This window comes from Ostrea edulis, chromosome 2 (genome assembly GCF_947568905.1).
Source record: "Ostrea edulis chromosome 2, xbOstEdul1.1, whole genome shotgun sequence".
Taxonomy (NCBI): Eukaryota; Metazoa; Mollusca; class Bivalvia; order Ostreida; family Ostreidae; genus Ostrea; species Ostrea edulis.
The window spans coordinates 25,652,128-25,675,882 of NC_079165.1; the positions used below are offsets into that span (position 1 = coordinate 25,652,128).

General features: G+C 37.2%; 1 protein-coding gene across 1 annotated transcript in view; it reads left to right on the forward strand.

Annotated features, from left to right (window-relative positions):
- LOC125679040 (tudor domain-containing protein 5-like) overlaps positions 1 to 17,014 on the forward strand; it is a 65,362-nt gene extending 48,348 nt beyond the window's left edge. The window contains exons 15-22 of the mRNA XM_056156505.1: positions 2,010 to 2,131; positions 3,731 to 3,842; positions 6,630 to 6,709; positions 7,195 to 7,351; positions 8,103 to 8,191; positions 12,389 to 12,507; positions 14,263 to 14,414; positions 16,184 to 17,014. Coding sequence (XP_056012480.1) covers positions 2,010 to 2,131; positions 3,731 to 3,842; positions 6,630 to 6,709; positions 7,195 to 7,351; positions 8,103 to 8,191; positions 12,389 to 12,507; positions 14,263 to 14,414; positions 16,184 to 16,612 — 1,260 coding nt within the window. The 3' untranslated portion in view covers positions 16,613 to 17,014. The remainder of the gene's footprint in view (positions 1 to 2,009; positions 2,132 to 3,730; positions 3,843 to 6,629; positions 6,710 to 7,194; positions 7,352 to 8,102; positions 8,192 to 12,388; positions 12,508 to 14,262; positions 14,415 to 16,183) is intronic.
- Positions 17,015 to 23,755: the final 6,741 nt, after the last annotated feature.

Consider the following 23,755-nt stretch of genomic DNA (forward strand, 5'->3'; position numbering starts at 1 on the left):
AAAAATCTTATTAACCATAAAATATTTCAATAGTCTAAGTTATATATGAATAATCAACAATGTTTTAAAATATTGTATCCAAGGGCAATAACTCTGTTTTCAGTAAATTCTTTATCAAGTCCATTATGCAATAGATTTCCTTTATGTTTCACAGACATTTTGTATATTTTTGTAAAGAAACAGTTTCATGAAATTGTTATGAATACTAGCTATTATATCGTTATAGCCAGTTTTTGTGAATATTTGATAACGCTGTTGAAGGAAAATTGCATTTTCTAACATTGATAACAGGTATATGTGTGCTAATTGATAAAAAAAAAATTAACAAAACTGCAATATTATTTTATCATTTTTATTTGTTACTAAGATATATTATTTGAAGAATCAATAATTAGATATAAGATTGAACCTATAAATCTACAGGGGTGGAATTACCTTAAAACCCCTGTTTAATTCTAACCCATGATCTACAGAGCAGCAGTTAGTATGACACATTAACTTGCTGAACTATCCAGTTAGACAATTACATATTAAAAGGAATGTGCATGTATTGCTGATTCATGTCTCAAAAGGAGGTTGTTTTACAATCTGATGTGTTATTCCTCCTAACTTCATTTCTGTGCATACTGTGTAAGAAATGTGTTGGGGTGATGGAGTTCATTGATACATGTGGTACAGTGAATTATATTCCAAATTTCTTTGCAATTATCAATGAAATAAAACAGATGATGATAGCAATTGGAACATTTTACCTAGAATAGCAAGATTTATGGTCAGATTCAGTAAAGTGTTTTTATAGATGCACAATCAGTGTCAATAATTCTGACAAACCACGACTTGAAAGCCACAGCAAAAGCACAATGTGAATTTGAAAAATTTGAGAGCTTACACTGCACGTGTCTACCAGAGGTTTAAGCATTTCAAATTTTGCTTTTTTAATTTCCTGAAATTAATGATCCCATACATAAGTGCTGTGGTAGTTCATGTTTGAGAACATTCATATATAGAGAGAAAACAAATTATTAGGTCTAAATGATTTGGGATCACTTTGGCTGAAGTTGATTTCAACATGACAATGAATTTTAAAACCTGTGTTTACAAAATTTGAATTCATACATATACCTTGCAATGGAGTTGGAAAAGATTGATGCAAAGGGGGAGTGGGGGGTGATTGATTATGTGTATTGATGCATCACACTCTTGTGGGGTGTTCATCATATACCATATAGTTTCAAGGGGATGCTCGTGTGCTTGCATGTTTATAAGTATCAAAATTTAATCTGCAATGCTTCTGTGGAAATTGAAAGAGGTATAGATTTAAAGATCAAGGTCATTCACAATTTGCAAAATGTAACAAAAACTCTTGTGTTATATTTTTAATATGAAGGCAGTACTGTAAATTCTGGAATATACCAGAGGAATTTTTTATTGTGTAATTTAGTGAGAAGCACCACTGACTCATGAACTAAAATTACTCACCTTTAACTGACTCGTGAACTAAAATTACTCACCTTTAACTAACTCATGAACTAAAATTACTCACCTTTAAGTTTTATATAGTTGAAATGCAAGAAAAAAAATCTTGATCAATATAGCCCACTAGCAAATTCATGTGCATGCAATTTAAAGTCTGCAAATCATTTCGCAATATTAAGTACTCGTGGAAAATAAGGAATATTTACAGCTTGAAACTTCTTTGTCACACAATGATACAATGTAATTATATTCGTACTGAATTGTTCCTTTTATCATACATACATTTTAAGGAATAAATAACATTTTCCCTCTTCAAAAGGTCATGGTCATTCACCATGATATGAAGGAAATTTTCAAATTGTAAGGTATTGATGAAATAATATTCAAGTGATGTTTGCAAAACAGATTTCTTAATGAATAGAAAATTTCACCATGCCTGAAGGTTTGAAAGTGAATATATGCATTTTTTGTAGAGAATTTACAACTATTCAACATGGCTCACTTTATATATGATATACTTTTGTCTATTTTAGATTACAGACTTCCCCTTCTCATGTGAATCCGAGACAGGGAGCACATTCTCAGAATCCACATATTTTGAAAATTTGGCATCTCTTGGCTCATCAGAGACCGCTAGTAGACATTATGTTCTACAGTAAGTAATTGAAGAAAATGCTATTTACTGTTACACACACACTTTAGGCCATGCCAATTTGTAATCTAGTTCGTCGGATTCGCTGCTTCTATTTGTAACAAATCCAAATTATAATATTATCAAAAAATAATATCCGCCCGCGTGTTCAAAAATATCCGTAAATATTTTTTTTAGTTTTTACAACAAGCGCACAAATAACTTTGATGTACATGCTGACAAATGACAGAAGCGCGGGCTCTCGAGAAATTTCCTAACAGTGTAATACGGTTAATTATTTAAGTTGTTCATGATGTTTATCTTAATATGTACGATACTTCATAACACTGGATTGGAAGTTGTTCCTTATGCTGGAATCGAACTGGAAGCCGATGAAACTTTTGAAGCACTATTCGATGCCACTATTTAGAGAACATTGATAGCATATGATTGATTGTTTGATTAGCCTATATATTGACTGAAGTCTCTCTTGAGAATATTTCACTCACATGAAGACGTTACCATTGCCGGTGAAGGGCTGCAAAATTTAGGCCTATGCTCAGCGCTTATGGCACTGAGGGATCTTTATCGTGCCAAACCTGCTGTGACTTCAGTTTTTGCAGTCCTATCTGAAGGACCGCCCCATTTATTCGCCTCTTACAACAAGCAATGGGTACTGATCGATGACTATTTTAAACCGGACCGACAGTTAACGACAAATTCACAAAAGGTTTGGTGATGTCATATCAAAATTCAAGAAAATGCTCAAAGCGATGCAATGGATATTGCATTTGCAATGAATGTCAAAACTGGATGTGTCCCTAGCAATATGCATATCTCTGAATCGAAAGTTTGTAGAAATGAAACTTAAATAAAATGCTTCAAAAAGACCTTATCAGTTAATGTTGCAAAGTACATGTATTAGGTATAAAGAAAATAAGTCTTTGAAACCTGAAATACTTCTTATTTATTGTAAACTATATCAACAAAGTTGAAAAATATTAAGTTTATGTGGTAAACAAATGATATCTGATGATTTTAGATCTTTATTTTTAGGCGCTCGCTTTTTAAAATCACACTTAATTCAATTAAAAATATTTATATTTCTTGTATTAGCTCGCCTCATAATTTTTATCTCCAAAATTAAAAATGATATTTGTAAAATAATTTCGCCCTCTCGCCTCTCTTTTTTTTGTTTGAAAATCTGAAGAACTATTTTACAAATTGGTGTGGCCTTATATAATATTGTAGAAAATGCTTTTTACTGTTACACACACACACACTTTATATATATATTGTAGAAAATGCTTTTTACTGTTACACACATGCTTGACCATCTATGTAAAACTCCCTTGACTTTAAATTTCATTTTTGAAAATGAAATTAGGGTCATGCAAGGAAAAGAGTTCAAACCTTGTGTTTCTTTACCTTGATGTACTGAGTATATTAAACTTCAGTAGTGTGTACATTGACAAAGGTCCCTGTATGCCTTATCTTTTATAAACTCTGTAGGGTTCCTACAGAAGGCATATCTCCTACAGCACAGTAGTAACAACTGTAGACAGACATTCTTTATTCTGCAATTGATAAAGTTCCTTTAATACACATTTGTTTTTAATTCAGGCTGCAGTTGACCTCAGCTGTGATCCATTTAATTAACCTGGAGGGAGTGGCCTATCTTCTCTCTTCTGAGATCTCGTCTTTCTTCTGGGACGATGATGTCCTAACCTCCATGGTAAGTGGACTAGTGCTTGGAAAAGGAAGAGAATTTGTTAAAACTTTGTTCTGTAATGGACTGGATCCTGTAATCTTGGAGAGTAGCAATGGACACAAAACATTATCTGTCTGAAGAATTCTATAAAACATTGTCTATCTGCCTGAAGAATTCTATAAAACATTGTCTATCTGTCTGATGAATTCAAAGTCAGCATAACTAGTCTCTCGAGGAATACACATGTCGCCTGGTATTCAGACCCACAGAGGAATACACATGCCAATTATGAACATCCTTTTTCTGAGAGTTACAAGATTTTAGGATGTAACACATGAACAGAAAAAAATTGTGATAGCACAATGAATTATGATACGGTATTTAGGAAATGTCTTTTAAGGTTTTGCAAGCATACGAGATGATGTACCTCGAGCCTCTACTCAACTGGTCTGTTGAATGGAGTGCTAATTCACTCTATGAAATATACCTGATATCATTTTGATTATAAACTTGTGCTCTTTAGGTCTAGTGTATTCATACTGTGATTTTGAAAGTTTATGAGATATTAAGCTTCCGTTTCGGTTAGTAAGAATGTTTATGGGAAAATGTAGTGAATGTGAATTTATGACTATCGTTAGGGGCCTCCGTGGCCAAGTGGTTAGAGCATCACGCTCAAAATCACACGGCCTCTCACCTCTGTCGGCGTGGGTTCAAATCCCGCTCGTGTCAGTAGGTGAGAAAGTTTCCCAGTTTACTTTCGGAAGGTCGGTGGTCTCTTCCCAGGTACATTGTATCTGGTTCTCTCTTCCACCAATAACAAGAGATGTTTGTAAAATACATATGCCCCCCATGGTGCAAAATTGAAAAGAGTTATACACACACACCATTTAATTGAGAGTAGTATCATCAATTCAAAATATTGAGCAGACAATATCTTCCTATGTCAAGAGTGGATTGACCATGTGACCTAAAAATCAATAGGGGTCATCAACTCCTGAAGATGTACCAGTGTACCAAGTTTGATGTCTGTCAAGCAAAGGGTTCTCAAGATATTGAAGGGACAGTATATTCCTATGTCCAGATTGACCTTTGACCATGTGACCTCAAATTCATTAGTAGTCATCTTCTCCTGATGATGTACCAGTGTACCAAGTTTGATGTCTGTCAATCAAAGGGTTCTCGAGATATTGAACAGACAGTATATTCCTATTTCCAGTTTGACCCTTGACCTTTGACCATGTGACCTCAAATTCAATAGGGGTCATCTTTTCCAGAAGATGTACCAGTGTACCAAGTTTGAAGTCTGTCAAGCAAAGGGTTCTCAAGATATTGACCGGACAGTATATTCCTATGTCCAGTTTGACCCTTGACCATGTGACCTCAAAATCAATATGGGTCATATTCTTCTAAAGATATACCAGTGTACCAAGTTTGATGTCTGTCAAGCAAAGGATTCTTGAGACATTCAGTGGTCAATATATTCCTATGTCCAGTTTGACCATGTGACCTCAAAATCAATAGGTGTCATTTTCTCCTGATGATGTACCAGTGTACCAAGTTTGATGTCTGTCAAGCAAAGGGTTCTCAAGATATTGAGCGGACAGTATATTCCTATGTCCAGAGTAGATTGACCCTTGACCTTTAACCTTTTGACCTGAAAAACAAAAGGGATCCTCTTCTTTTTATAACCAACCCACATATGAAATATCATTACAAACAAGTGAATGGTTCTCAAGATATTGAGCGGACAACTCATGGTCTACCACATGGGGTTAAGACCAGCAGTTTGACCTTGACCTTTGACCACGTGACCTGAAAATCCATAGGGATCATCTACTCTCTAAGGAAAGCCTCTGTATCAATTTTGGCTATTATCAAGCAAAGGGGTCAAAAGATATTGAGCGGACAACACATGGGCTTAAGACCAGAGGTTTGACCTTGACCTTTGACCATGTGACCTGAAGGTCAATAGGGATCATCTACTCTCCAAGGGCAACCCTTGTACCAAGTTTGGTAGTTATCATGCATAGGGGTAAAAAGTTATTGAGTGGACAACACATGGTCTACCACATGGGGTAAAGACCAGCAGTTTGACCTTGATCTTTGACCATGTGACCTGAAAATGAATAAGGATCATCTACTCTCCAGGGGCAACCCCTGTACCAAGTTTGGTTGTTATCAAGCAAAGGAGTCAAAAGATATTGAGCGGACAACACATAGTCTACAGACCGACCGACAGTTGCAAAACAATATGCCACCTCTTTTTCAAAGGGGGGCATAAAAACTGGGTGCCACCAGATAACTGAAAAATTGTTGAGTGGCGGAAAACATTAATCAATCATGACCATCGTTTCAAGAATGCACACACTAAATAGCAAAGTTCTAAATTGTGACAGACAGACAAATGGACAGAGAGCAATGACATTCAAAGTCTGATCACTTACAGCATTCTCAGGTGAGAGATGGACAAACAGATGACAGGAACCCATTAAAATGTTCCTATCTTTCACAGGCAACACAATTTATAGAGAACATATTGCTAGTAATCAAAGTATTGGAATTTGAAGCGAAACTTCTTATATGGTGAATTTAAAAGGTTTCAGTATGTTTATGGAGCTTCCTTTAGATATTAATGAAGAGTGGTCATTGATCCTACATTTTATCTTTCTATTTACTGATTAGGAGTACATGTGTTTATACGTTTCACTTGACTGCTCAACAAAGGAGGATATTGACTACAGGTGATTGCGTTTTGTGATATTGTGTTGTGGTCTGTAACTAATGCAAATTAATGAGCTTTGCTTTTTGTAGTTATTCCAGAAGAAATCACACATCAACAAAATCAAGGTCACTGTGGAGGAATATCCTGCATTGTTCCATGAACTTTATCAGTAAGTGGTTATAAACGGATTAGCCATGTAGAGCATGTTTTATTGTTCCATAAACTTTATCAGTAAGTGGTTATAAACGGATTAGCCATGTAGAGCATGTTCTATTGTTCCATAAACTTTATCAGTAAGTGGTTATAAATGGAGAAGCCATGTAGAGCATGTTCTATTGTTCCATGAACTTTATCAGTAAGTGGTTATAAACGGAGAAGCCATGTAGAACATGTTCTCCTTCTATGGTCATCAAGTCATGACACATGCAAAATTTGGCCATTTATTGAGCAAGTAATGTCAAAGGTCAGATGCTTTTTTTTTTTAAAGAACTTGCATGGTAAATGTGGTCATCATCATTGAATTGACCTTCAACTCTGGAGTTGATGTAAATTTTGTAGTTCATAAGATTTTTTTAAATTTTAAATTATTGTAGATACAATATATAGATGGTACATGAACTTGTATGAAGTAATGATGCTATTAATGTATTTCAGATATGGAGTAAAAAGTGTCAAGCAGAAAGTGCTCACCCTTTATGAACTCAGCGGTGTTCCTGATATACTCCGGCTGTTCCAGTGTAAATCTGAAGAATTTAAGCAGAATGTGCCACAGCTCATAGAAAGTTTTGATCCAGAAGACCCCTACTGGAAGGTAAGGGGGAATTAACACTGGCAGCTAACCAAGCACTCGTGTCGCTAAAACCCTGCCAACTAACCAAACACTCTCATGTCACTAAAACCCTGCCAACTAACCGAACACTTTCGTGTCGCTATAACCCTGCCAACTAACCGAGCACTCATGTTTCTATAACCCTGCCAACTATTTGGGTACTTGCATGTCGCAATCGTAACTGCTCGGCTATTTCCGTAACTGCAAATGAACCTTGTATATGGATCAACGCCATCAGAGTCGTGGTTGCCATATGTACACAAATGTAACTATGACGTCACAGTTGTATGTTACAATATGAAACGTGAGCTTTCAAATGCATTTAAGATATACAAATTTAAGGTTTTCTACTATCAATTTCCACTGATATGTTTATGTATTAAAGTGAATAAGACGTTAATGATACCAAAACTGAATCTGTGGTGAAAATGTAAAGAACACCTTATACTGGCCTTTAACTTCATCCACAGGCGCGCTTCCGGCGAAGAAATGCATCAATTTGATGCAATTCTTGGGGTGATCCATGTCCGAGTCTTCTTACTGGTTACGGAAAAAGACGACCTTGTGATCCGATTGTCTCATGTCGCTGTAACCCTGGCAACTAACCGAGCACTATGATGCCACTGACATTAGCTTCCTGTGGTACTAGCAACATGTATTCATAAAGTTCTTGGCCATCTCAAGTTCAGAAATTGGTTCAATATGAAATTCTGAATGTTTAATCTTCACACAGGGTGAAGACTTTGAAATGACAGGCAGTGAGATGGAGCAACTCAGCACAGATGAAATTAACGAAACTCTGCAGATTCTACAATTCAAAAGGTTAGTCACGGTGGAAAATTGATTTTCTTTTATGTCAAATTCATTACATATTTAAAAAAAAATTTCTATACATTTGTATATTCTTTTTTAATGAGGCATAAAAGCTCACACAACTAATGCCCAGGGACTATTTTTACCCCATTTGTGATGTCACATTTGCTGACATTTAAGCAATGAATTATTATTTTTTGAAAGACGTAGTATCATAACTACAACGGTGTGTACATACAAATTGAATAACATGTGCTTTGAAATTTGTTTGCACATACCGTTGCAGTTATGAGACTACATCTTTCAAAAAACAATAATTCATTGCTAATACTTACATTTTAGAAAACCTTTTTAATGTGTACATTTTTCATTTATACATGTATCTTAAAACTCCCACTTAATTCTTTGGGTATGTAGCAAGTAACAAAACAGCCTTGGAAAGCAAAATGTGATGGTGTAATTAACCTAAAAGAAAAGTGCGCAATGCTGAAAAAATTTAATAGTCCAATTCTTGAATTGATTTTTAATTAAATATCATAAACATCAACTTATTAACGAAGTTGTGCTATCTGAACTGGGTTTAAACAGTTCATATTTTTTCAAATATGATTGTAACAGCGTAGGTATAGTCACTACAGGTGTTAGTCGGCCATGTTGTCTCTTCGAGAAATTGGAAGTACAATTACTGAAAGAAGAATGGTAAAAATCCTGCACTTGGGTGAATTTTTTGTGTTTGTTTGGTGATATTAACCACATTAGAAGTAAGATCAGCTTCTCTTGGCATCGAATGAGGTGCACTTACGTTGTCTGAGATGGGAATGGACAACAAGGCTTTGTTTTCATTCTGCACATGTGCGGCCGAGCACAGGAACTGATAATTTTGTCTGTAATAATAGTAGGGGTCTATACCAAACCACCCCTTAATAAGGGGTAATAATGATTTGATTAGGAGGTGGTATGGTATAGATCCCTACGATTATTATTACAAAATCACCGGTTTCTGTGGGCTGAGATGCAGACAACATGCTCGACAGTGGTCATACATTTAACAGATTTTATAGGGATTCAGTCTTTGCATTTATAAGCAAATATCCTTCAAAATTATCCAATGTATTTTATCACAGGATTAAAGAGTAAATATATCATTGATTGTGTCAGCTCATCTGTTTATGAATAATAATGGACATAAACATTTTGTCTGCTACTAGAAATGTTCACAAATGTGGTCTGCAGAAATCTTTGTCCTCTATACTGCTCCATGACCTCTGGTGGGCATTTTCTCTGATAATCGGTCAATGAATTATAAAATGGAAAAATTATTCATGAATTGTAGAAATGAAGCAAGAGGGTTTGTAGTTTGCATGATAGCAACATATACTGTACCTGCAACATTCAGTAAGATTCACACTTTATATGGTAATTGCACATATGTTGAAGATTTGAGCCTCCTTGGACAGATTTGAATTTCGACCATACATATTGAAAAACTAAATCATTGTGTGATTGTATGCTCTAGAGAGTATTGTATACTGGAAACGATTTTACCCAGTTTCATTTTTGCCAGTTCTTTCAGTGGGTGAATTGAAATTCGCTCACTGTTCTAAAGTTGCTAAATCTGGGAGAAGTGTAGATAGGACAATGTTGCTTTTCCTGTGCAGCTGGGCAATAATAACATGCTGTCAAAATCTCCCTGTATTTGGTATTGAAGCAGGAACAACTCCGGTCAAAATTGTTATTTATGAAAAGTAACCATGTAAAATAAAGTTGTGGTGTTGGAATTTTGCTTGATTTAACAAAAATTGGCATTTTTAATTTAAATGAAAACTCCCTAAGATTTCAAACACCTACAATCTACAGATTTGAAGCCACTTAGCTAATTAGTGAATGAAGTAATGAAAATTAAAAGGATAAAGAATAATTATGCTTTTGTTTATTTGTCATAATGGTGTACTGCAGTTTGAAAAATTTGGAGGATATGTTATTTAGACTTATACCCATTTAAGAAATATCTACAATATTCATAAGCAACTTTGATTCGCCGATTTATCATCGTGGAGCTGTCATTTATTTTTCTCAAGTCAATGTAAACAATGTTGTTGCAACAAAGAAGAAGACATGTTGCACAAAGTTGATCATTTCAAATGTAAATAATTATATGAAATTTTAAACACGATGCATGCTTGGAAAATAAAGAAAAGATGGCTGATTGATAGCAGAAATTGTCATGCTATGGGCTAGTTTTACATCAGCCATTTACAAATTAAAAAAAATGTGTATAATGCATGTACATGTAGTTGGTTTATAGTAATTGTATAAACTAACTTCAACAATTTACATTCAACACTCAAACTGATCAGAAACAGTGAAGATATGCAGCTCCTATTTTGTACGGAATGGAGAAGTGAGGATGTAGTCCGTGTGAGAACTAACAAATAAATGTCACGCTCTGTACAGAATGTAGAGTGAGGATGTAGTCAGTGTGAGAACTAACAAATAAATGTCACGCTCTGTACAGAATGTAGAGTGAGGATGTAGTCAGTGTGAGAACTAGCAAATAAATGTCACGCTCTGTACAGAATGTAGCGTGAGGATGTAGTCAGTGTGAGAACTAACAAATAAATGTCAGACTCTGTACAGAATGTAGAGTGAGGATGTAGTCAGTGTGAGAACTAACAAATAAATGTCACGCTCTGTACGGAATGTAGAGTGAGGATGTAGTCAGTGTGAGAACTAACAAATAAATGTCACGCTCTGTACAGAATGTAGAGTGAGGATGTAGACAGAGTGAGAACTAACAAATAAATGTCACGCTCTGTACAGAATGTAGAGTGAGGATGTAGTCAGTGTGAGAACTAACAAATGTCAGGCTCTGTACAGAATGTAGAGTGAGGATGTAGTCAGTGTGAGAACTAACAAATAAATATCAGACTCTGTACGGAATGTAGAGTGAGAATGTAGTCAGTGTGAGAACTAACAAATGTCAGGTTCTGTACAGAATGTAGAGTGAGGATGTAGTCAGTGTGAGAACTAACAAATAAATGTCAGACTCTGTACGGAATGTAGAGTGAGGATGTAGTCAGTGTGAGAACTAACAAATAAATGTCACGCTCTGTACAGAATGTAGAGTGAGGATGTAGACAGTGTGAGAACTAACAAATGTCAGGCTCTGTACAGAATGTAGAGTGAGGATGTAGTCAGTGTGAGAACTAACAAATAAATGTCACGCTTTGTACAGAATGTAGAGTGAGGATGTAGTCAGTGTGAGAACTAACAAATAAATGTCACGTTTTGTACGGAATGTAGAGTGAGGATGTAGACAGTGTGAGAACTAACAAATAAATGTCAGACTCTGTACAGAATGTAGAGTGAGGATGTAGTCAGAGTGAGAACTAACAAATAAATGTCACACTCTGTACAGATTGTAGAGTGAGGATGTAGACAGTGTGAGAACTAACAAATAAATGTCAGACTCTGTACAGAATGTAGAGTGAGGATGTAGTCAGAGTGAGAACTAACAAATAAATGTCACGCTCTGTACGGAATGTAGAGTGAGGATGTAGTCAGTGTGAGAACTAACAAATAAATGTCACGCTTTGTACGGAATGTAGAGTGAGGATGTAGTCAGTGTGAGAACTAACAAATGTCAGGCTCTGTACAAAATGTAGAGTGAGAACTAACAAATAAATGTCACGCTATGTACATAATGCAGTTTGAGAACCAACAAATAAATGTCACGCTCTGTACAGAATGTAGAGTGAGAATGTAGTCAGTGTGAGAACTAACAAATAAATGTCACGCTCTGTACAGAATGTAGAGTGAGGATGTAGTCAGTGTGAGAACTAACAAATAAATGTCATGCTCTGTACAGAATGTAGAGTGAGGATGTAGTCAGAGTGAGAACTAACAAATAAATGTCACGCTTTGTACGGAATGTAGAGTGAGGATGTAGTCAGAGTGAGAACTAACAAATAAATGTCACGCTTTGTACGGAATGTAGAGTGAGGATGTAGTCAGTGTGAGAACTAACAAATAAATGTCACGCTTTGTACAGAATGCAGTTTGAGAACCAACAAATAAATGTCACGCTCTGTATGGAATGTAGAGTGAGGTTATAGTCAGTGTGAGAACTAACAAATAAATGCCAGGCTCTGTACGGAATGTAGAGTGAGTGGAACTAACCAATAAATATCGGGCTCTGTGTTGTAGGAAACGCGTGTTGCAGTCAATGCTGAGCAGCACTGAAAACACGGAGGAAGTTGTAAATGAACTTAATGAAGTTGAAACCAAAATAAAACATCTAAGGAGTTTGATGAAAAGCAAACAAGGTAAATATAATATGTTGTACATAGGCATATTATGTTTGGAAATCTATTTTAGCTCATGTGAGATGTTCTGATGAAAGATTGTCCATCTCTCTGATCTTCTCACATTTTTTATGTCTTCTCTGTAACTCCAGAAGCAATTTCAAATTTGGCACAAAGCTCTCTTTGGTTTGATATGATTTAAGTGTGTTTGAATGATCACATTCTCTTCAGAGGGGAGATATTTAATAGTTAGAATAGAATGTTATAAAAAATCTTCTCTAAGATCAAATGAGCAGAAAAGGCAGAACTTGCATGGAAGCATGTTAGTTAGTTCGAATCATGAACCCCAGGAACTAGGCCTGGAGATTATAAAGCTTTTTAGAGCACATGTTCATACTCAAACTCCGTGCTCTAAATCATGCTCAAACTCAAAAGTGAAGGCTATAAAACTTTTCTAAAATCATTCTCGCACTCAAATGGAGTACATGCTTAACATTTTTGTAGTATGTTTTGAAGCATTGCTCAGAGTTGTACTCGAAAGAAACATGTTTGAGTATGAGTACGATGAAAGTTTTATAACCTACAGGCCTGGATGGGGCCACAAGAGAACAATTTTATCAAATTACTTCTCAAGCATCCTCATGTAATGTAGGTTCAGGTTTAAGTACACCATGGGAATATGTTTTACATGGGAAATTCCTTAGATAGAAAAGTAATACAACAGAAGAGAAATTTTTGTTTGTCAAAGGGCCTTGTACAAAAAGTACCTAATTTTGCCTCCTCCCCTTAACACCCCCCCCCCCCCCCCCCTTCCTCTAAGAACTTACGTCTTTTTAAATTTCGTATTTGCACATGTTGAAATTGACCATCTATTTAGACAAGTATGAATTAAAATTTGATGAGTACTTAGACTTGTTTCAATTAATTTTGCCTAATTTTAAAAAGACTATATTATCAACACAAAGTACTCATAGATATCGATTATGGAAATTCCTTAAGATAATGGTTTATGAAGGTTCAATGATTAGAATTTAATGAAAAGAGTGGACGTTTTTGTACCTGCTAGCAATCTGCAAATATAGAGTAACTCTACAATTACATGTTTATCTCCAATGCATATTATTGGTAGAATAATAAAATCCTTCAATAGTATGAGTGTGGGATTAATAGAAACCTTCATTAGTATGAGTGTGGGATTAATAAAATCCTTTATTGGTATGAGTGTGGGAGAGGGAAATTCCACTGAGGGGACAAGATTCGCAGTATAGGACAATCTTAGATAGCGAATCTTGTTCCAGAAGTGGAAAATCCCTATCCCATGCAAGTAAATAATGAAGAATTATTTTTCTCACAATTTATCAACAGTTTAGTGCATAAATTTAGGAGCTTAAATAAAATTCAGAATCATCAAAATCCTCATCTGAACTTCAATGCAAAAACTAATAAGACAGGCAGAAAGAGCATACCCGAAAATGGTTTATACTGTAAGTGTAAACTAGAAACCCCAACAAATTAGGATTTAAAGAAAACAATACAAAATATTTTACTTCACCATGTAATGCAAATCATAGAAATAATATGATGTCACAATCAAGTGATGTCACAGCAGTGTGAGACAGAAAAATCTCACATGGATAAAGTCAATCTCGCACTGGTGATAATGTGAGAAAAGATATTCTTTTTCACAAAGTTGCTCGTTGTTTTTTAAAACAATACGACAAGCCTTCAATGATATAGTTAAGTCGCTTATGCGGTTGTTAAAATTTTCTGTTTCAGACATTTCTGGTAGGGAATCTGAGGCTAGTGTTATAGGGGCTGAGAGTAGAGTGGTGGATCCGGGACAGTTTTTGGATGTACGGAAGGAAGAAAGGAGGTCTCTGCCAGTGTCTCCACAAAAAATAGTGTTTGGAACTGATTTATCCTCCAAGGTATTAACGAGAGTTATTGTCACCTTCATAATGGAATGATAGATCATAGCCAGAGTTCTTGATTTAACTTTGGCACAAGGTGATACAACTTCAAAATTATTGTTTTCCACTTCCTTGGTGTATACAGGGTATGATGGTGAGAAGCCCTTTACGTTTTGGTGTATACAGGGTATGCTGGTGAGAAGCCCTTTACGTTTTGGTGTATACAGGGTATGATAGTGAGAAGCCCGTGCTCTGATTTTGGCAGTTAAGCATGTATCCAATTTTTGTAATCTTTTAATTGCAAGTGCACTTTAAATTTAACACTTTTTAGCTCCCCTTCAAAGGGGAGATAATCACAAAAATGCAAAAATAGGGTGGGGTCAATCTTCTTCTCAAGAACCATTGGGCCAGAAGAGCTTCCTGACATAGTGCAGATTCAAGTTTGTAAAAATCATAGTCCCCGGGGGTATGTTGGGGCCACATTAGGGATCAAAGTTTTACATGCGAATATATAAGGAAAATATGGGTCAAGGTTACTCATGTGAGTGAAGTGGCCCATGGGCCTCTTGGTTTTTTTTGTTTGGTTTTTTATGTCCTGTGCTTTTTCAATGAGGCAAGGAAAATACATAAACATTAAATGGATAGATATTTGAGAAATTGGATGAAAAAGAAAGGCAAAGTATGTAAGTGAGAACTTCACAATAGTAAAGGGCATCATAGAAATAAAATTGAGATCGATGAACAGTCTTGCTATTAAATGGGTAAATATTTAAAGAATGAAAAGCTTGAAGTAGGACTTTGCCCTTAAGATTCCCTCCTTTCATTGTGATTTCATATGAAATCTTATTTGAACTCCCTTCTCTAAATTGCAATCCTTAAATTTTGTCATCTGTGGAAAAACTTTCTTATTTCATGTATATAGAACCCAAATGTATGCATTGTACTTCTGTTTAAAATTTGATGCTGGACGTATGCCAAACTTACTTTTTAGGTTTGAATTTTTTCTGATTAAAATTTTTCTATGACTGTAAACTTTATACATTTTAAATTTCTCGAGAATCATTGTGCTATTTTCAACCAAACTTGAACTATGCCCCCTACAAAGGGAGATGACAACAGAAATAGAAAAAATAGATTGGGTTGTTTAAAAATCTTAAAAACCACATGAGAAGAAACTGAGCTATGGCAGGAACACAATAGGGGTTTTTAGATTCACATTGAAATATCTTATTCTTAAGATCTACAAGGATGCAATTCAATGTCAAATCAATATGCAAGCAGCCTCTTGTAATGTTTTGTTCTTACCAATACCTTTACCCTCTTGAGCAGGATAGGGCCTCAATAGGTATTTAAAGATTTTTAAAGGAAAATGATTGAAAATTCTACATGCATGTTGGCATAGTCAAGATAAGTCAAATGACAAACAGCAGAAACTTATTCTAACTCTAGCATGTAAGACAAAGTCACTCCTTTTTGAATGTCTATAAACTTATTGATATCTTCTTAAGAATGAAAAGTTTGTTCATGCAATGGCCTAGAATGTTAAAGAAATATCTATCCTATCTTTTTGTTTAGCAAAAAAAAGTCCAAAGAAATATGTTGCATAGATTGCACATGGTTTGTGTGCTGCAGGCAGGTTTATCACACGAAGTGGTGTTGAACATCCTAGAGTATGTGTTCATACTATATATGCTTCTGGCACACAGCACAAGACCTACTCATTACATTGTAGCGTCTCTTGTTTTGCACATAAAAGATGATAATGAGAGGGTTGACTTTCCTTACAGCCGGTAGCCACAGTCGCCAGTATGCCCCAACCAAAGCCAGCTGTAACAGAATCACCAGTACTTACTGAAAATCCATCCATTCCTCCTCTGAATGCAGCCAGCATCCTACAACAAATCACTCAACAACAACAGCATCTCAACATGTTCCAGACCCTCCTATTGAATCAGTATACCGGCTCGGCCACCAACTGTCCTCTGGGCCCTGATCCCTTACTTCAGGTGCCCCCTAATTCTGCTCCAGGATTGAACATTCCAGGTTTGGGAAGGGGTATGCCTACCCTGAATAACCCACTGGGAAATTTCTTGTTACCCGGACTGGTGCCGTTGTTGGAGAATCTGAATCTCCGACAGGATGGGCCCACTTCACAGTCTCCGGGAGGAGGACATGGACTGCCCAACTTTCAAAAACAAAATCCAAGTACGGAATAGCTGAGCAGACTTCTTGTGACTTTTTATACCAGTGTTTTATAAGCTTTAAGTTGACCCAGTGATACTTGTACTGATGTCCCTTTGATACGGTGAAAGGAGAAATGACGTGGGAATATTGAAAGATTTTGGCATTTTTATTTGAATATTTTATGTGAAGCGCTATTGTGGAGATATTCAAATTCTTGTGACCACACTCCTATTCAAAATCATCTTTTTAAAAAAAAAAAAAAATACTGACAGACTTTGTGTATGTAAATAATTTGTATTCTTGTGCAACAATGCTGTTTTCAATCGATCAATAGAATTATGTGTTATGGTGCTTCATTTTATATTCCCAAAGAGGGAACTGTTATTGTATAGAGACAGTTGATTAAAATGTTCATAGTAAAGGTCAACATTTGTTACACGAGTGCGTTTGTTTTTGTAGAATGGAGAAAAGTAAATCCTGGATTTTCTATTTCCAAGCATCTGTAGGACGCTATAGTGCAACAATTGATTGGAATGACTAAAGTGATAATGAACAGCCCTTTTCAAATCTGGGGGATAAACAGGAGGTGCTGAATTTGTCATCCTGGCAAAGGTGCTGCGGATATGGTAATTTGCCTTTGCGCATATGTATCTAGACCATTGGCACCATGTGAATAGTGTCATTCAAGCTATGTTCCACTATTTGATACAGTAATTGCATTAAGGCATAGAAAAGTACCTTATTGACTCCTGGGTCAAGGTCATACTCAGTAATCAAATGTAATAATATTGTAGGCACAGTGTTTAGATTGTTATACCACTTTTCGGTCTCGCATTCACTAGAGATGGCAAGTGGGGAGGAAGAAGATACGTTGCATTCTGGGGTCAAAAGTTCATTGCATGGTCAACATCAAGAAGATATGGCTTATGGGAAAAGATACCTTTGGTTTCTTGTTCATGGGTCACAATACATGTACATTGGATGACATTTACATACACTGTATGACTTTACATCTTGTGACCTTTCAATGCAGAATATTGACAGACATTTTCTCTCTTCGTAGGCCCTGTCTGCATCAAGTATGTATGAGATGGAAATCTAGAATGGGTCCCGTTGTATGGTATGTTTAGCGTGATATTTCTTCACCTGTCCAAGACAGGACATATTATTCTGTCTCTCCTCTCTCCATTCCATGAAGTTCTTTGTTTCTTGTTCATAACTTTGTAACAGGAAGGGAGAAAATGCAACAGACCAGACTGGGATTGGAACCCCCAGGTGCTCGACCAGCTGAGCTATCTGGCCACCAGCGATCAAACCCATCTGACTGCTACAACTTTTACTATGAGGCCAAGAATCATCAAACTTCTTACATGTAGATGATGTCTGTTGGGTAGAAGGTGTGTAGCACTATAGTTAGGTCACAGTAAACTTTTGCAAAATCCTGTTTTGCTCTAACTGGACAATGATTTGGCCCAAGAGGAGAAATATGAATTACAGCTTAAAGGGGCATGGACATGGTTTTGGTACAAAATTTTATTATAATATTTATGTTCCCCTTCAAAGAAGAGGGGCATATTGCTTTGCACCTGTCGGTCGGTAGACCACATGTTGTCCACTCAATATCTTAAGAACCATTCACTTGATCGTAATGATATTTCATATGTGGGTTGGTTATGAGTAGAAGAGGACCCCTATTGTTTTTCAGGTCAATCTACTGTGGATGTAGGAATATACTGTCCGCTCAGTATCTTGAGACCCCTTTGCTTGACAGACGTCAAACTTGGTAGACTGGTACATCCTATGGAGTAGATGTTTAGTCCTCTTCGTCCCTTACAGAACATAGGGCTGAAACAGTCATCCTCCATCTAACTTTGTTTTGAGCAATTTGTTTGGCTTCTCTCCAGGTTATTCAGTTCTTTCAGCCTTGTTCTTCTCCAGCTGTCTGTTGGTCTCCCTCATCTCCTGCATTCCTGTGGATTCCAGTCCAACGCCTGTTTTGTTATGTTGTTCACAGGTTTTCTCAAAGTATGTCCAATCCACTGCCAAGATCATTTTTTAATTTGTTCATTCACTGGGTCTTGCTTTGTTTGAATATAGAGGTTCTTGTTCTAATGGTTCAAGGCCACCATATTCTACTTATATAACGAAGACATTTAATGACAAACACCTGGATTTTGTGTTGAAGTCCTTTGGTAAGTCTCCAGGTTTCAGATCCATAGAGTAGAACAGATTTTACGTTTGTGTTGAATATTCTGATTTTTGTATTTGTAGAAAGTACGTTGGATTTCCATACAGGCTTTAGCATGGCAAATGCCTGTCTTCCTTTGCTTGTCCTAGAATTAATGTCTTCTTCCGTCCCACTAATGTCTTCCCCTTCAACTGATATTTTTCCCCCTTTCCTGGGCATAACTTTCATGAAAGTAAGGAGTAGATGACCCCTATTTTGAGATCATATGGTGAAAGGTCAAACTGGACATAGGAATATACTGACCACTCAATGTCTAGAGAAACCTTTCCTTGACGGACATCAAACTTGATACACTGGTATATCTTTAGAAGAAGATGACTCCTATAATTTTGAGGTCATCACGTGATCAAGGGTCAAACTGGACATAGAACTATACTGTCCGTTCAATATCTTAAGATACCCTTTGCTTGACAAACATTAAACTTGACACACTGGTACATCTTCAGGAGAAGATGACCCCTATTAATTTTAAGGTCACATGGTCAAAGGTCAAACTGGACATGGTGATATACTGTCTGCTCAATATCTTGAGAACCTTAGTACACTGGTACACCTTTAGGAGAAAGTCGGATAAAGCAGCTGGACCATCGGGAATAGCAGTGGAGATGATCAGAGCCGCAGGTGTATCCATGATCCATGACCTTGCATCCTCAATAGTCCGTGATGGCAAGGTCCCCACTGACTAGGAGCAGAGCTTCGTTGTCTGCCTCTACAAGGGCAAGGGTGATGCTCTGGACAGGGGCAACTACCGTGGACTTAAACAGACAGAACAAGTCATGAAAGTCCTGGAGAGGATTGTGGACAGCCTCATTAGGCAGTTGGTGACAATTGATGACTCCCAGTTTGGCTTCGTCCCTGGCAGAGGTACAACTGACGCAATATTTGTTAGGCAGCTGCAAAAAAAATATCTTTCAGTAAACAAATGACTCTCTATGGCGTTCGTGGACCTCGAAAAGGCATTTGACCGTATTCCTCGGAAGGTGATCAGGTGGGCACTGCGAAAACTTGGTGTGGAAGAGTGGATTGTGCATCTGTTGGAGGGGATGTATGCCAATGCTTATAGCTGTGTTCACGTTGGTGAAGGCTACAGTGAGGAGTTTGCGGTGAAGGTCAAAATCCATCAGGGGTCAGTACTCGGCCCTCTGCTTTTCATCATCATGCTTGAGGCTCTTTCATGCAAAATTCGCACCAGTGTTCCTTGGGAGGATCTGTATGCAGATGACCTGGTTATCATTGCTGACTAATTGGATGGATGTGTCAAGAGATTCCCGACTTGGAAAGAAGCTGTGTAAAGGAAAGGACTGAGATTAAATGCGGGCAAAACCAAAATCATGATCTGTGGTACAGGTCTTGACCTACCTCAGGACTCGGGCAGTTTCCCATGTGCTGTGTGTCGTACAGGTGTAGGCGGCAATAGTATTTTCTGCAATGGCTGCAAGCACTGGGTGCACAAGAAATGCAGTGGGCTCATGCGCCTGTTTCTGGACCCTGACTTGATATGCTAAAGATGTAGGGGAACGGCTCGCCCTCTTGACTGCAGGTCGCAGAGTGATGTCCAAGTTGGAGGTTCCTTCTGCTACCTCGGAGACGTGCTTTCCGCAGCTGGTGACTGTGACCTTGCAATAACTATGCGTGTGAAGACCGCTTGGAAGAAGTTCAAGGAGCTGCTACCGGTGCTGCCATCTTGCCACCTGTCGTACAAGACTCAAATCTTCATCACATACAGCACAATGATATGACAAATCTGCAACATCAAGCCTGAAGATACATGCATGACCACTGTAGGTTCAATTGAATTGCTGGGGCAGCTTGGTATCGATGACCTCAATCTCATCTTAAGGGAAAGGAGACTCCGTTGGTATGGCCATGTTGTCGGATCCAGCAGTGCAGTCAAGTGCGCTCTCAATAGTTCCTGGTAGGCGCAGAGTTGGTTGGCCAATGCGATCATGGAGAGAGCTGATGGAGAAAGATGGAAGCTCTCTACTGCCGACCTTCATGACCAGAAAAAATGGAGATCTGAGGTGAGATCTGCCATGCGTGCAGCCAGCCAGATACCTGGAAGAGGGTCCACTAGTGTGGACAATACCTGTACATCTGCACATGAATAAAAAGGAACCAACAACAACTCCTGAACTGTATAAGATAGAGCTTTCATATGTTGTATATCGATTTCTTTTTGCAAGGTCTTTCATATCGCATCATGATTTGTGACCTAGGTTTTATCTAGAACAGCAAGACTGTGTTAGTAATATTGGTGTTGATGTATCCCTGTGTTATGTGAATTCATTTTTATACGCCCGTCTTAAGACGGGACGTATTATGGTATGGCGTTCATGTCCGTCCGTCAGCTTTTTCGTGTCCGACCCGTAACTTAAATACTACAAGGCCTAGAATCATCAAACTTTGTCTGTAGATACATCTTGGGTAGAAGGTGTGTCTCACATTAAAACCAGGTCACTGTGACTTTTCATTAAGAAGATATCCGTCTGTCCGTCCGTCTGTTAGCTTTTTCGTGTCCGACCGTAACTTAAATACTACAAGGCCTAGAATCATCAAACTTTGTCTGTAGATACATCTTGGGTAGAAGGTGTGTCGCACATTAAAACCAGGTCACTGTGACTTTTCATTAAGAAGATATGGCCATATATGGCAAAAACTTGTCCGGCTCATAACTTGAAAACTATTGGACCTAGAATCACCAAAATTGGTCAACTAATGCATCTTAGGTAGAAGGTGTGTCGCATCCTACTTTAAGGTCACTGTGACATTTAATTAAGTTGATATAAAAAAAAATGTTTTAATGGGTACAATCTATACTGTTAACAATATGTGACGGGCGTATCGTGTGCCGTGGCGGTGCATTTTATTAGATATGTTGTGATCCTTTGGGGCTGAGGCCACAATATGGGGTCAAATTTTTTCTTGGGAATAAAGATTGATGAAAAAGTTTTTTAAAAATCCAAACAGCTGAACAATGACGGGGCAGTTGACCAAGGTGAGCAATGTAACCCATGTGCCTCATTTTGGTCATGCCCGCAGCTATTGAAGTCGTAATTTATGCATGAACCACAGTGGCTTCTTATCCATTGTGTTCTGAATCTATATATAAAGACCTTTAAAACAAAATGGACAAGAAGCCCCTGTGCATGAATTTGTATCAATTAAATGTGTTTGGGCTACAATAGGGGACCAAAATTATACATGTGATTATATTTAAAGAAAATCTTCTCGAGAACCACTGGTCCATAAAAGTGGAGATTTACCCGAAAACTTTCTGATGTAGTGTAGATTCAAATTTGTTCAGATCATGGCCCGCAGGGGTAGGGTAGGGCCACATGCAGCTATAGCCTATATAAGAAATTTTTTTGCAGAACCACTGGACCAATTTCAATCAAACTTGGAACAAATCATTCCTAGGTGAAGGGGATTTAAGTTTGTTGAATTTAAGGGCCATGTCCCCTTCAAAGGGAAGATAATCACAAAATTGCAAAAAATAGGGTGGGGGTCATTTAAATTTTTTCTAAAGAATCACTGGGCCAGAAAAGCTGAAATTTACATGAAAGTTTTCGGACATTGTAGAGATTCAAGTTTGTTAAAATCATGACCCCTGGGGTAGGGGTCAGGCCAGATTAGGGGATCAAAGTTTTACACTGGAATATATAGGGAAAATCTTTAAAAATCTTCTCAAGAACCACAAGGCCATAGGAGTGGAAGTGAATGCTTCCCGATATAGATTAGATTCGAATTTGTTCATATCATGGCCCCCCAATGGTAGGGGGGGGGGGGGGGCACATTAGGGGATCAAAGTTTTACATGCTGATATGAAGGAAAATCTCCTCCAGTGCAGTACCACTCGGTTAATTTCAATCAAATTTGATACAGATTATCCTTGTAAAAATCAGGACCCTTGGTGTTAGGGTGGGGCCACAATAGGGGATTAAAGTTTTACATGTGAATGTATTGGGGATCAAACTTGGTACAAAGCATCCATAGATGAAAATTTGTTAATATGAAAGGCCATACCTGTCTACAAGGGCATATGACAATTACTGAATTTGTAGTCAAGTTTCATAGTTAAGTTTGATAATTAATGAATTTTTAGTCGTTACCTTTGAAAAGTTTTCTCTGAACCAAGCTGCTTGTATAATGATAGTTTTGCTCAAGCTTGTTTATTGCTAGGAACGCTCACATGATCGATGTGGCCTTTGTTCATAAGCCTTTTGATTTTATAACATGTCACCCCCTCCTGATATAATTGCATATTAAAATATTTTTCCATTTCCTGTTCCGTTTTCAATTCCATGTTTTAGCAACACCCCAAACATATAGAATTATCTTTAGACTTGCTGCATGAAAGGTGAAAATAACAAACAGTGATCAATCTCACAACTCCTATAAGCAATACAAAATCGAGAGTTCAGCAAACATGGACCCCTGCATATATCAGAGGCAGGATCAGGTGCCTAGGAGGAGTATTATAGCATCCCTGTCGACCGTGAGCCTTCGACAATATGAATGAAAATTATTAATGTTAATAGATAAAATGTCAAATTGGAGGCCACAGCAAGAGATTTTTTCTTCTAATAATTTTTAATAATGCATGTATATCTTGCTGAATTGCATTCATATAAAATGGTATACTTTTTCATTTTTTCTATTATTGAAAGTACTCGCACCTTAGCAGTTACAGATAAAATTAGAGGTTTAAACATCTTCCTGCTTTCAACTTTCTCAGACACCAGCTTCTTCAAACAATGTTTGATGCTAACCGATGGACCCCTTAAAAATGTATGAGTCAACCCGAAAGACCACAACAACAGGGAAGGGAATTTCATTTATACGTGGCAACTTTCACAGGGACCTGAGATACCATTTTTTTTATTATCATGATTACACAGTTCGATTCTATACAATCTGTTTGGTTTCA